Genomic DNA, 13999 nt, shown 5'->3' with positions numbered 1-13999 from the left:
CAAAATCAGGACTCAGCATACCCCATCTAGCCTGATCTTGGACTCTAAGCAGGGTCAGGCTTGGTTGGTGCTTGGATGGGAGACCCACACACACATTTACTCTGAATTAAAAGGAATTCCATAGAAAATGGCCACTCAAGCCCTTGCGATACAGATCACTCTTTCTAAATGGAGTGCTGCACAAAGGACAATCTTGACTGCCTCTGAATTTTATTTCTGTTTTGACACTGCAAGAGCTTTATGTCTTGGTAGTTATTGGCTGGAACAGTGTGAAAGCTGAGGTTCTGTGTTAGCAGTAAACTAATTTTTCCCCACCAGCTGGAGAAAAATGAAATAAAAAGCCCCATAAATGCTGGTGATTCTTTTGTAGTGAGTGCTTTCTGGACAACCAAAGTAATTTCTCAACAAATATGAGTTTGGAAAGAAACTGGACTGGAAATGCAACTCTGATTCCTGGTTCAATTTTAAGTTTTGAGACTACCACACTGTGGCCCATCGGGACCCTTAACTGTATCACAGCAGCATTTATCTTTTCTAAGGGAAAGCCATTTCGAAAACCCATCTACACAAACTGTAAGTATATGAAGTTTACTTTTTCTTTTTGAATATTATTTTTCTCCTCCCCCTCCATCTCCCCAGAAGTGCAACTCACTGAGGTGACTGGCTGAGAGGGGAACCATTGCATTGATCTAAAATTGAGTACCAAATGGTAATTTTCATGGGTGGAAGAGCCCATGGGAGAAACCTGCTCAATGGCATGGAAGCACATGCACTATTGAGTTGTCACATGAGTCCTGCCCTATTGTGAACCATCAAGAAGGAACTTAAGTACCTACGTATATGTCAAAATATTTTGTAAAAGTCTTTCCAACCAAGTCAAATATAACCTTGTAATAACTTATAACATTGAGGAAGTTACTTTAACAATTCTGTGCATCTCTGATCACCAGTGAGGATGAACATGTATCCATGTTATTAGCCATTTCTTCATTTCTAAATTTCATTTACATTTTTATTAATTTGTTTCTATTGGGTTACTGTTATATTTCTTATTTATTTGTATGAGCTGTTTATCCTTTGGGATTTTTCCATTGCCTTTATGCACATTTTTTTCTCATTGCAAAATCAGATTATCATTTATTTAATTTTTTAAAAATTTCTTTTAATGCTTTTTAAAACCTAATGTTAATTTGGGATATGATTTAAAGTAGAGATCAAACTAGTTTATCCAATTAGTCCCTAGTTTTCCCAGCAGGTTTTATTATTTAATATTTCGTTTAGTCACTTATTTCTCAACTCAATGTAATGCCACCATTATCATAACTATATTCATGTATATATTTATGGTTTTCTCATATGCATAATTTATATTATGTAAATTTTAATATTATATTTATGTTATATACCAGGAGTTAGGAACATCTGGCCATGGGCCATATACTAGTAAGGCCTGGGAAATCATTTGGTCTGGCCCTACCAAGGCATGAGGGGTGAGTTAATTAAATGTTTGACCAAATATAGTAGACTACTTTTTAACTTAGTAATTTTGTATGGTCCACAAATGATATTATAAATATCCAAATGGCCCTTGGCAGAAAAAAGGTTCCCCACCTAGTTATACTATATATTAATTTTTATAAGATTATTATTTTCTATACTACCTGCTCTGTTTTATTGATATACCAGTCTATTTTTGATCTACCACTTGGCTTTAGAAATTAGACTTTTATATGTTTTTATAAGTAGTAAGGTTGGCGTATCCTTGTTACTCTTCATTTAAAAAATATTTATTACTTTTCTTTCTTGTTTATTCTTCCAGAAAAACTCTAGAATAAATTGTCAGGCTTTTAAAAAAAATCCCCTTTGGGAAAAATGCATTTGTTTACACACTTTAATCTCCACATTTAAGAACATATCATGTCTCTCTATATCTTTATGCTTCCTGTTATATCTCTTAGTAAATATTTGTTGTGTTCTGCACTATAGATCCTGCACACTTATTTAAGAAACTAATCCTATACTTTTTTGTATATTTTCTGTCTTACTGTAGAGTCCAGAATTTTCAGGACAATGTTAAATAATAGTGGTAATAGCAGATAGTTCTACCCAGGCTTCTGAAAACTACTAGAACTATTTTTATTAATAAATATAATAAAATATAATAATTATATTTACTTATAAATATCATGAAATTATCCTATTTCCAATAATTAGAAGTGTGTTGTTTTTTGTTTTTTTTTTTAATATATTTAATTGATTTTTTACAGAGAGGAAGGGGGAGGAATAGAGAGTTAGAAACATCGATGAAAGAGAAAGATCAATCAGCTGCCTCCTGCACACCCCCTACTGGGGATGTGCTTGCAACCAAGGTACATGCCCTTGACTGGAATTGAATCTGGGGCCCTTCAGTCCACAGGCCAATGCTCCATCCACCGAGCCAACTGGCTAGCCCTAGAAGTGTGTTTTAAAATCCAGAATGGGTGATTCATTTCATCAAACACCTTCCTGTTACCTACTGAGACAATTATGCTCTTTGTTGTCCTGGTGACCAAGTGCTAGTCTATTATGTTAATAAACTTGACATTAAATCATCTTCACATTCTTGATCAAACCCCACTTCCTTGTGGTGGACTATAAATTTCACTAAATTAAATTTTTTACTTTTTTATATCTACCCTAGAGGTCTGGTACACAAATTTCTGTATGGGTGGGGGCCAGGCAGGTGGGGGGAGGGGCCGAGGGCAGTTGGCCAGCCGGCCCCACCCCTGATCAGGGTGTTGGGGGCCAATCAGGGGCCAGGCCAGCCAGGGGGTGGGGCCGATTAGGGCCCGGATCAAGCTGGTTGGCTGCCACAGTGCCCGTCATAGCCACTGGTTGTTCTGGTCATTCTGGTCATTCCACCATTCCAGTCGCTGGACTTTCATATATATACTAGAGGCCCGGTGCACAAAAATTTGTGAACTCGGGAGGAAGGGGGGGTCCCTCAGCCTGGCCTGTGCCCTCTCGCAGTCTGGGAACCCTCGGGAGATAACGAACTGCTGGCTTAGGCCTGCTCCCGGGTGGCAGAGGGCAGGCCCAATCCCTAGGTGCAGCCCCTGGTCTGGCTCAGAGCTGGGCTGATTGGGGAGTTGGGGCACCTTCCCTTGTCATGCACAGAGCAGGGCAGATCGGGAGGTTGCGATGCCACCCCCAGTCACGCTCAGGGTAGGGCCGATTGGGGGGTTGGGGCACCGCCCCCTGTCACACTCAAGGCAGGGTCGATGGGGAGGTTGCGGTGCCACCCCCTGTCACGCACAGAGCAGGGCCAATCCGGGGGTTGGGGTGCTGGTTTGCCCTGAAGGGTGTCCTGGATCAGGGTGGGGGTCCCCACTGGGGTGCCTGGCCAGCCTGGATGAGGGGATGATGGCTGTTTGCAGCTGGTCACACACTCCTCAGGGTGGGGGTCCCCACTGGGGTGCCTGGCCAGTCTGGGTGAGGGGCTGAGGGCTGTTTTCAGGCTGGCGGGTGACTGAAGCTCCCAACCGCTCCTTTTTTTCTTTTTCTTTTTTTTATTCTGGGCCAGCTTTAGCTTTGAGGCTTGGCTCCAGCTCTTAGGCCTCCGCTGCTGAATGCAGGTTTCTGGCCTTCGTTTACCTTCTGTATTTGAAACAATGTTGCGATCCTTCTGGCAGAAGCCCGGGACTAAAGCAGGTTTCTGGGGTTTTGTTTAGCTTCTATATTTGTTACAATGTTGCTTAGAGTGCAGCTGAGAGGCCGGCAAGGCAGGCGGGAAAGCTTGGCTTCCTCCGTCACTGAAGCAAGCAAGCCTCCCTGTTCACTTTAGCTGCCTGGCTTCTGGCTGACATCTTGGCTGGCAGTTAATTTGCATATCACCCTGATTAGCCAATGGGAAGGGTAGCAGTCGTACGCTAATTACCATGTTTCTCTTTTATTAGATAGGATATACTAGATGCTCAGTGTACAAATTCATGCATGGGTGGGGTCCAGCTGGCCCGGCCCCAATTGGGGCCAAATCAAGGCCGGGTCAGCCAGGGGGGCAGGGGCTGTGGGCGATTGGCTGGTGGGCCCCACCCCCAATTGGGGTTGGGGGGCTGATCAGGGGTGGAGCTGGCTGAAGGGAGAGGCCACAGGCTGATTGGGAGTGGGGCCAGCCAGGGGGAGGAGGGGCTGTGGGTGGTTGGCTGGCTGGCTCCACCCCCGATTGGTGTGTAGGGGGGGCAACTGGGGGAAGGGCAACCCAGGGGGAGGGGCCACAGGTGGTTGCCCCTGATCAGAGTTGGGGGGCCCATTGGGGGCAAGGCCGACTGGGGAAGGGGCCATGGGAGGTTGGCTGGCTGGCCCCACCCTGGATCTGCTGGTTCACTGGCCGCAGTGGGCATCATAACAACTGGTTGTTACAGTGTTCCGGTCACTGGCTTTTTATAGATATAGACTAGAGGCCCAGTGCATGAAATTCGTGCACGGGGGGGAGGGTCCCCTCAGCCCAGCCTGCACCCTCTCCAATCCAAGACCCCTTGGGGGATGTCCAACTAAACAAGGCCCAGGGATCAGGCCTAAACCAGCAATTGGATATCCCTCTGACAATCCTGGACTGCTGGCTCCTAACCACTCACCTGCCTGCCTGCCTGCCTGCCTGCCTGATTGCCCCTAACTGCCCCCTTACCTGGTCACCCCTAACTGGCCCCCCCTGCTGGCTTGATCACCCCTCACTGCCCCCTTACCTGGTCACCCCTAACTGCCCCCCCCTGCTGGCCTGATCACCCCTAACTGCCTCTGCCTGCTGGCCTGATCACTCCCACTTACCCCCCCCCCCCGTCAGCCTGGTTGCCCCCAACTGCTCCCCCTTGTCAGCCTGGTCGCCCCACACAGCCTATTCAGTCATCCATTTAGTTGCGATGGTTGCTTAGGCTTTTATATAGATAGATATTTCACAAGGGGGATATATTACGTTAGCTAGTGCTTCAATTTGAATTATAGCTACAGAGTCCTTTTGCTTAAATTGAGTTTTTTAGAGCTGAATTAGTTACATCATAGTGATTTAAAGCTTTTGGGTAAACTCAAACCCCTATGTCAAACATAGCTGATAATTTAAAATGAAAAAAGTTCTAACCAATAGAATAAATCATGTTCTTTCAAGGTTATATAAGTCAAAGTTCTTGGAGCTACTATTAAAATATACAAGCAATTTTATATTGATACAACAGAAAAGTCTTTTCCCTTCTTAACAGCCTTTGGCAGAAAATCAACTTATGATTGGATATAAAAAAAAAAAAGTATAGATTAAATTTTTTTCAACTACAGTTTACATTCAACACTATTCTGCACAGCAAAGTGGGCAGAAAATCACACACTTTACAGAGTGGTCCCCTGTTGCCCCAAGTACCCACTTAGCCCCACACATATACATCATTTGATTATTAACTATATTACCTATGCTGCAATCTACATCCACATGACTATTCTGTGCTGCTGATTTGTAGTGTTTAATCCCTTCACCCTTTTCACCCAGTCCCCCAACCCTCCTTCCCTCTTGCAACTGCCAATCTGTTCTCAGTAAGGGTTAAATTTTTATAGAAACAGGTGTGAATATTCACTTATCTGAAAATAATCTGTAATGGCTTGCCCAGGACTTTTCTTTCCAAATCACCTGTATAAACAGCCCGATTTTTTAAATTTCCTCATCAATAGTGACTAACCAAGGAGGGCAGCATTCATTTCACTTGTTCATTACATTTTCTAATCAAAGCTGAATTAAAGAAGAGAGCCTTATAATTTTGTTTCCACACTGCTCATTCATGCACTGGCTGCTTTTCAGATCATTAGTCTGAGGACAGTGTGATATACACTCAGTTCCTAGTGAGCACCAGGCCTTTATCAGGATGGATGTTTGGGGCATCATCTTCCCAACATCTGGGTCCCTGGGACTTGGAAACAATGAAGTAAATGAACAATCCACATAGCCATTTCCTGGGATCTTCTTGTCACCAAGCTGCTCAGATTGCTTAATTTGGGGAGATGCAGCCCCAGGTTTTCTACTCGTAGCCTCACGTCCTTCCTGAGCAAGCCTGGGTATTCTGCAGGAGGCACTGTATCTAGCTGTGTATATAAAGTGAGGTGTAGATTACTATGACGGTGGGTGTAGATGAACAAGGATGAAACCAGAGCTCTGGTTGTTTAAAAAATTAGGGCCTGCAGTAGAGGAGCAGTTGCCTTTGATTTCTCCTTGATATGACCTATGTAGAGTTGAGGGCCAGTAGACAATCAACACTGGAATAATGAGCATAAGAGAAAATCTAGTTCGTTTGTTTATAATTTTTGTTCGTTTGTTTGTTAATCCTCACCAGAGGATATTTTTTCATTGATTTTTAGGGAGAGTGGAAGAAAGAGGGAAAGACAGAGAGAGAAACATCAGTGTGAGAGAAACACATTGATTGGTTGCCTCCTCCATGAGCCCTTACCAGGGCCCAGGCCCAGGAAAAACTTGCAACCAAGGCACGTGTTCTTGACCAGAATTGAACCCGGGACCCTTTGGTCTGCAGGCAGACGCTCTATCCGCTGAGCCAAACCAGCTAGGGCTGTTAATACATTTTGAGGATTATGAGAATCATTGATGTCATGGAAACACTGATTAAATGCTCCAGTGCTATTTCTATCAAAGCATTTCCAAGGCACCATCTACAAAGTACCTAAAAGCTCTGATGGACACAGGAGTGGATGAGGTTTGGGGTAAGAGCAGTAATGGTGGCACATTGCATTCTGGGAAGTTTAGCTCCCAAAAGCAAAGCAGTTTTGGCAGGCTGGGGAGAGAGAACCCAGCCGATGTGCAGTCTAGTTTCTCATTTACTCTTTCAATTTAGAGCCCCAGAGAGAAGCAAGTACAAAGTCACTTTCAAGTGGTTACAGTCTAGTTGATACATAAATGAAGATTATGCAAAGATCATGATATACACCATATGAAATAAAATGTTAAAAGGGAGAATTGGGGAACTTTAAAGATAAATTCATATTTGAACTGGGCTGTTTTTGAAAAATTGAAACTTGCCAAGAGAGAAAAAAATATCATCTACACAGGGAATTCTGTGAACGGGGGGAACAGAAGGTGGAAAGCGTTGGGCCTCTGGAAGCAGCAGGTTTATGGTTTAACTTCCCTGGGCATGTAAGGAAGGGCAATCAGAGGTCAGTTTAGAAAGGCTAATTGGAACCACACTGTGGAAGGCCATGAATTGAAGACCCTTGGATGTATTCTGTAGGCAACAAAGAAGAATGAGGTACTATCAAGAGGACTGACTGTTCATGAAGGCACAACTTAGTAGATACATGGTCTGTCTGGTGACCATTTACATGGACTGATCACTGCAAAAGGTCCTGCTGCCACTGCCCCACCCCCCTCCCCAGGGCTCCTCAGTTGAGGTAGCTCCTTTATGGAAGTTACTTTACTACACTTATTAGCAGCTTTCTACACCCAGCCTTTCGAGGAAAGACTTTAAGATATCACCTTTGTCTTATAAGCATTCGAACATATTTTAAAACATATGAAGATATTTCAAAACATCCAAAGATGTATCTAGTATTTTCCCAACAGAGATAATTGATTCTGCAATGTGTGCCAAATTATGTGAAGCATTCCTTTAGCATCTAAAAGTAATGTTTGGTGTTTCTTCAGATGTATTCTCATTTATGCTGATAACTGTCTTGGGCCTCACAGTTTTCATCATGTTTTCTGATTTTCAAGCTATATACCGAAGAATGGAGGTAAGTGGTATTCGTTTGCACATCTGTTATGACTCACATGTGCAGTGGGACCATATTTGCATTGTAATTTCCAATTCTGTTGTTACCATAATCTCTCTGATCACTGAGAGACTATTCCTATTTACTAGAAGTGCAAGTGATATATTTGGATCTTACATGCACTAGCCTCTCATTGTTTTCATATTATTGGTATTCCCAATTGGGTATATTTATTTCATTCACAACTGAAATACTATATTTAGGTACTTTATTCTTCAATGTTATACTGGTATAATAAATTTTATGCATTGATTCAATAATTAATTTTTTAAGTTTAATATTTTAAAACATATAGTAGAAATCCTTCATACCATAGCTGTGAGGAGTAAGAAAAAGTAGACTTATAGGTCAATCATATTTCTATCTGTCAGAAACTGACTGTAAGTTTTATTTGATCCAGGGTGCAGTGGGTTAAAATTAAATTTATTAGAGGTTAGTGGGCCCATTCTTGGACCCAACATTGTGGGAGAAATAAAAAAGTATTGACCTACTACCATATCTTACAGCCTCTCCAGACAACCCTTGCACTGAGTGTGCTGTTTTTCACAACCGAGAGAAAGGCTGTCTCCACTTGGGGGAAAAATAACTCATATCAGAATAGACATGAGAATTAAAAGTGAGCATTTTGATACTGGGGAGGACCTGTAGTTTTCGTCCTAAAGGCAGCTCAGTCTTCTGCATAGTTAGCCATATTCTGCCATTTAGGATCAGAAATGGGGCTTTGTAGTTTTTTTATGTGTGTGTTTTTGTGTGTGTGTGTGTGTGTGTGGGTGGGTGGGTGTATGGTTTGTTTGTTTTTTTGTTTCCTTGTTTGTTTGTTTGTTTTGCTATGGATGCAGCCATGGGAAGTTGTAACTCTTACACTCATTCAATAAGTCAACATGTACCCTTTGATCCTTAAAAGGTGGTGGTTTGGGTAGGTTTGACTTTCATCAAGCCATTGGTTTAGGGCTGGGAAGATGTGTTCAGAAAATGTTCCCTTCACTTCAATCAAAATAAACTTAAACTTCTGCCCCCTTATGTTTACCCATAGGTCAATTTTACTGAAAGAATAAATTTCAGGTAGATGTAGCTTTGGGAGAATTAGAAGTAATAATGTAATTAGGTGAATGATTTAACCATATACCCTGTTTGCTGGATTTGAAAAGACAAAAATGAAGAGAGACACACAGGCTTCCGAATGCCCTGTCTCACGCCTGCAGCCCAGGGCACATTTACTCCATGTCTGTCATCAGGCACTGGAGGGAGCACAGGACAAGAGGCAGTTGGTTCTCCTTTGAATTCTGGCTCTGCCTTTTATTTATTGGCTTTGAGTCCTGGGCAAGGTACTGACCTTCTCATCTGTAAAGTGCTGAAAATAATGCCCACCCTCCGAGCTCAGAGAGTTGTTACAAATATGTAAATTAAATATGTTTTTTCAAAGTGTAAGGTGTGAAAAGTCTCATAGCAGTATTCCTTTTCCCACAGTTCATCCCAACCATGACATCATGGAGGGTTTCAATTTTGGTGGCAGCCCTCATCCAGTTCTGTGTGGCCTTCTTTGTAGAGGTAACGTGATTTCTGTGTGGTTCCTATCATTCTTCCAGGGAGATATGCAAATCAAGAGCCTCATTCTCCACAGATGCTCATTTTTTAGAGCAAACACCTTTGTCCCCAATAGTGATAGTTAAGAAGGGTTTGTAAAAACTGTGCATGTACCCTTTGGGGGAAATTTCTTATAGAATGATTTATAATTCTTTGAAGACTGCATAGAAATGCTCTTGATATCTGTAGTATAGAAAGCAAACCATGAAAATAGCTCTAATTTTGCTTCATCTGAAGGCACTGTATTGTACTTTTCCAGTGGGCTCAATTATTCCTTAGAGACTGGACCAGGTGACCTTCCCGCTTGGAAATTCAATGAGACCGTTTACAGTGAAGCTCTGTCTTCAAGAGGCCGTCCTTAATCAAGAGAGAAGGGAAGCCATTGCTCATTCTAGTCAATTCTTACCCTGGAAGGTCTTCTCCGATAGCATTTCTCTTCTACTTAGTGTCACTAAATCACTTTACCTACTCAGTGACAGCTTCAGGTTCTATATTTTTTAAAGAATAGTTTTTTGTTTTGTTTTTTAAAAAAGATTCATGTACCATATGTTCTTTGGGAAAGAGAATCAACCAAATTTTTAAACACACACACACACATAGACAAATATTCCAGTGAATGCAACCAATATAAAATTTCTCATACTTTTTAACTGAGGAATTCTAGTTCTGAGACTATATTTTTAAAAAAAGTGAGAGAAAAAAAACCACATGTATGAAGGTATTATCATATTACCTACAGTGGTAAAATATTAGACTGGACTCACATGTTCGAAAGTAAAGATGCTGTTTGTTTAGTTACACAGAAATTTGAAGAGATGCTATACAATCATTAAAAAGGAGTATTAAGAAGACTGTAGCTACAAATTGTATATGAAAGTCTAGTACAAGCAAAAGTGGAATGCAAACTTTGACAAGTTCTGTTATGTGTAAAAATCGTTTGCATGTGAGCCTAGAAAGAAAAAAGAGCCCTAAATGGAAAACAAAATCTATTTGATTGCAAGAGTCCATCTATTCATTCAATAAGCCTTTATTTGTCATCGTCTAGGTGGCATATGGCAGGTAGCAGTGATTTGTCTTTTCTTGATTTTGAGTACATTATTGAGTACAATACCTGGTGGTCGCTGGCAGTCAACTAATTCTAAGTGAATCATTAGCTAGAATTTAACTGGGAATCTGTGGAAATGAAAGGCTTACATTCAGCAGATTTCTGAGAACACAAGTACACTTGCTTCTCAAAGGAACGAAAGGGGGGCTGTTTGACTTGGTGGGGCCTGCAGGGGGGAGAAGCCAGCATAGCAGCAGCAACAAGCACATCTCAGGGGGAGGCTGGGGGACAGTGTGTGGTGGTAGCAGGGGCCTGGAGCTGGGAGAAGCCAGCGACCAGGCAGCAGGGGAAGTGGATGATGGTTTGTTTTTTTCCACTGGATTTCCCAGGATGCCATCCTTCAAAATCGAGAGCTCTGGCTATTGATCAAAAATAAATTTGGATTCTGTTCGAAAAGTCAATATAGGAACTGGCAAAGGAAGCTGGCAGAAGACCCCACCTGGCCTCCCACAAACAGGACGGACTATTCAAGCGATGGCCAAAATGGGTTCTACATCAACCGAGGCTATGAAAGCCTTGAACAGATCCCACAGGGAAAGCTCCAACAGGGAGGCCAAAACACAGAACAGCATTTTTGGACCCGACTGTAATCAGAATTGTTGTTGTACATGCTTAACCGCATCCCCCTTTCCCCAGAAACTACAGCACTGTGGAGAGGTGAGGGTAGCTTACCCTTATCTGTTCTCTCTCCAGCTGAGGACTCAAAACACATTTCTCAGTGTACTGAGCTTTGCAACAAAGAACCTTAATGATGCTTATTTTGACTGTATCCTACCCTTTACCACTGAGGGGAAAAAATACATGTCCTGGATTATCTATTTTTTAAAAATAAACTTTATTCACATTACATAGCATTATCCTGTTAAAAATATACAGCTTTTCACAGTAGTGAATATAATGGTATGAACATCAATTTTTTAAAAAAGGAAAATTAAAAAAGAATTTGATCATTGAAAGTTTCACAAATATATTTTTATTTTCATCTACAGAAATAAAGCATTTGAAAAACACACCTTCTCTGAATAAACTGTCACAAGCTTACTTAACCTTACCTTCACTTGCGAAGAACATTTATGTACAAGTATTTTTCCAAGGTCACAAAATTCCTTTTTGCTCCTTTTGTACAGTTGTAAGAGAGAAACAGGAATTGACATTTACTTAGAAAATTCAGCTCTGACTGTGGTGACCCGGAGCTGTGTGGCAGTGGAGAATGATGGAGGTGTCTGTTTATCGCATATAATCTTGGCGTGGGCACAGCTAGCTTCTAAGCAAACTCCACCAAAGACGGCATTTCCCAAAACATATTGTTTTGGGGCCAATGAGCTATGTCCAGAGTCGATCACAAAGGTAATGAAATAAACGATTAAAATGTACTTTTACATTAAAGAAGCACAGCACCTCTATTTACTCTTCATTACTGACAGGTGAAATCCTTAATTTGTTGTTTTTTTAACTCTAAAAGTTGGCCCGAAGTCCGTATTACTCATCTTAAAACACAATCCTAGGGGAGGGATGGACCCATAATGTTTGTATCTACACCATGACAATTTTCAGGCTACTAAACAATCTTACATTTCATTTCATCTTTTCATTATCTAAATCAATGCACATTAACAGCTACAAGAAGGGGTCCATCCTTTACAAATATATTGTGTACACTATTCTTTTTAGTACATATCAACTCCACTGTGACCTGAGAGGACATTTATTTCTACTGAACATTGTGTATTATCTACTAGGCATTATTTGTAACAATAAATCGAATTTTGCTAACTTCACAGAACTTCAACAGTTCATAGGCAATTAGGTAACCATCCCATTCCATGAGTGCCAATTATGTGCCAAACACTGATGTATGCTTTCAATAATGTATTTACAATTCTGAAACCTTTAGAAGTGAAAAACAATTTTTACATTTCATCAATTTGTTTCTGTAAATAGGACTAAAGGCTTTGTTACACAAACCAACAGCATTAATGCAAATTTTTATAAAAACAACCCTCTATATTTACATTTTATTTGCAAAATCTTGTTTTTACTTTGGTGCACAGCTCTTGGAAAATGATAATTTTCAAAATGTGTCTTATTTAGTGTCTACTAATAAATGATAAGAAGATAACATATATTTATCTTATGGTTAAAAATTGTATGTCAACATAAAAAATATGTAACTCGGGCATTTAATAATTTGACCATTAGCACAGGAGGATTCAACTTATACCCTATGACAGATAGCATAAACAGGTTGCTTAAAATCTTGATTTAATAAATGTACACTTTTTTTGTTGCCCCAATTTTTCCAACAACATTTTTGGTATCTGATAGGTGATCATTTTATTTCACAGATTTCTTTGGAAGTGGAATATGTTAAAGTTGAAGTCTATACTTAACTTTGCTAACTATATGCTCAGAGAAAGGTTTAATAGTCTTGGGGAAAAGCTTTGATAAAAGCATGAGCATGACCATATATCAAATGATCACCTATTGCAGCGATTTTCAACCTTTTCATCTCGTGGCACACATAAACTGATTGCTAAAATTCTGTGGCAACCAAAAAATATATGTTTTCCTGATCTGACAGCAAAATAAGTATAATTTTGATTCATTTACACTGATGGCTATTGTTGTGTTGGCTGTTGTCATTTTTTTTATTTGACAATCTACGGGAAAAGAGGTCGGTGCCCCTGACTAAATAGTCAGGTACTGCACGTTTTAAAATTTCCTGCAGCACACCACACACTGGTTGAAAATTGCTGATCTATAAAAAAACTGCCCATCAACAGGAGTGACCATTTTTATGGGAACACTGATGGCTAACTGTGAATTTACTTGCAAGGGTGAAAATTATTGGAGCCTAGAATACTACCTATGTGAAAAATTAATCCATAAATTTATCAAAGTTCATAAGTGAAATAAGCCAGTCAGAGAAAGACAAGTTTCATATGATCTCACCTACATGTGGAATCTAATGAACAAACTAAACTGATGAACAAGACAGATCCAGAGACATGGAAGCATGGACCAGACTGAGGACTCTCAGACAGAAGGATGGAGGGGGGACAGGAAGAGATTAACCAAAAAACTATAAGCATATATGCATAACCCATGGACACGAACAATAGTAAGGTGAAGGTGGGTGGGGGGTGGAGCTCTGGGTGGAAGGGGGTCAATGAGGGGACAAAGGGGGACATCTGTAATACTTTCAAACAATAAAGATAAATTTAAAAAACTAAAAGTGCATTTTTGGCATTATCTAGCTCTAGCATGTCTTCCGAAGTGGCGAAGTCCAGAGTTCTTTAGAAAGGTTTGACATGAGTTATTCTTAGGTCTGTTCTCACGTCTGGTCCCTCCCCCATCCACCAATGCTTTAATTCCACCACACCCAAGACTCCTGTTCTGGGTTAAGATTTGCCCCCCAAAGTCACTTTTATTAAAAGATAAACACATCTTGGGAGAGGTAATACATTAAACCACCATCAGTCTCATCCTAATTTGACAATACTAGAAAAGAGCTCATTG

At 40.8% G+C, this 13999-nt stretch overlaps 1 protein-coding gene across 1 annotated transcript in view; it reads left to right on the top strand.

Annotated features, from left to right (window-relative positions):
- ATP13A5 (ATPase 13A5) overlaps window positions 1-11443 on the top strand; it is a gene marked incomplete at its 5' end in the record, with an annotated part of 106004 nt that extends 94561 nt beyond the window's left edge. Inside the window, 4 exons of the mRNA XM_081087045.1 lie at window positions 371-573; window positions 7664-7752; window positions 9259-9339; window positions 10810-11443. Of these exons, the coding sequence (XP_080943171.1) occupies window positions 371-573; window positions 7664-7752; window positions 9259-9339; window positions 10810-11070 (634 nt within the window). The 3' untranslated portion in view covers window positions 11071-11443. The remainder of the gene's footprint in view (window positions 1-370; window positions 574-7663; window positions 7753-9258; window positions 9340-10809) is intronic.
- Between the last annotated feature and the right edge of the window lie 2556 nt (window positions 11444-13999).

This window comes from Myotis nattereri (genome assembly GCF_964212035.1).
Source record: "Myotis nattereri genome assembly, chromosome: 3".
Taxonomy (NCBI): Eukaryota; Metazoa; Chordata; class Mammalia; order Chiroptera; family Vespertilionidae; genus Myotis; species Myotis nattereri.
Note: the sequence above shows the minus strand (reverse complement) of the source record. Positions and strands in the feature narration are given on the sequence as shown.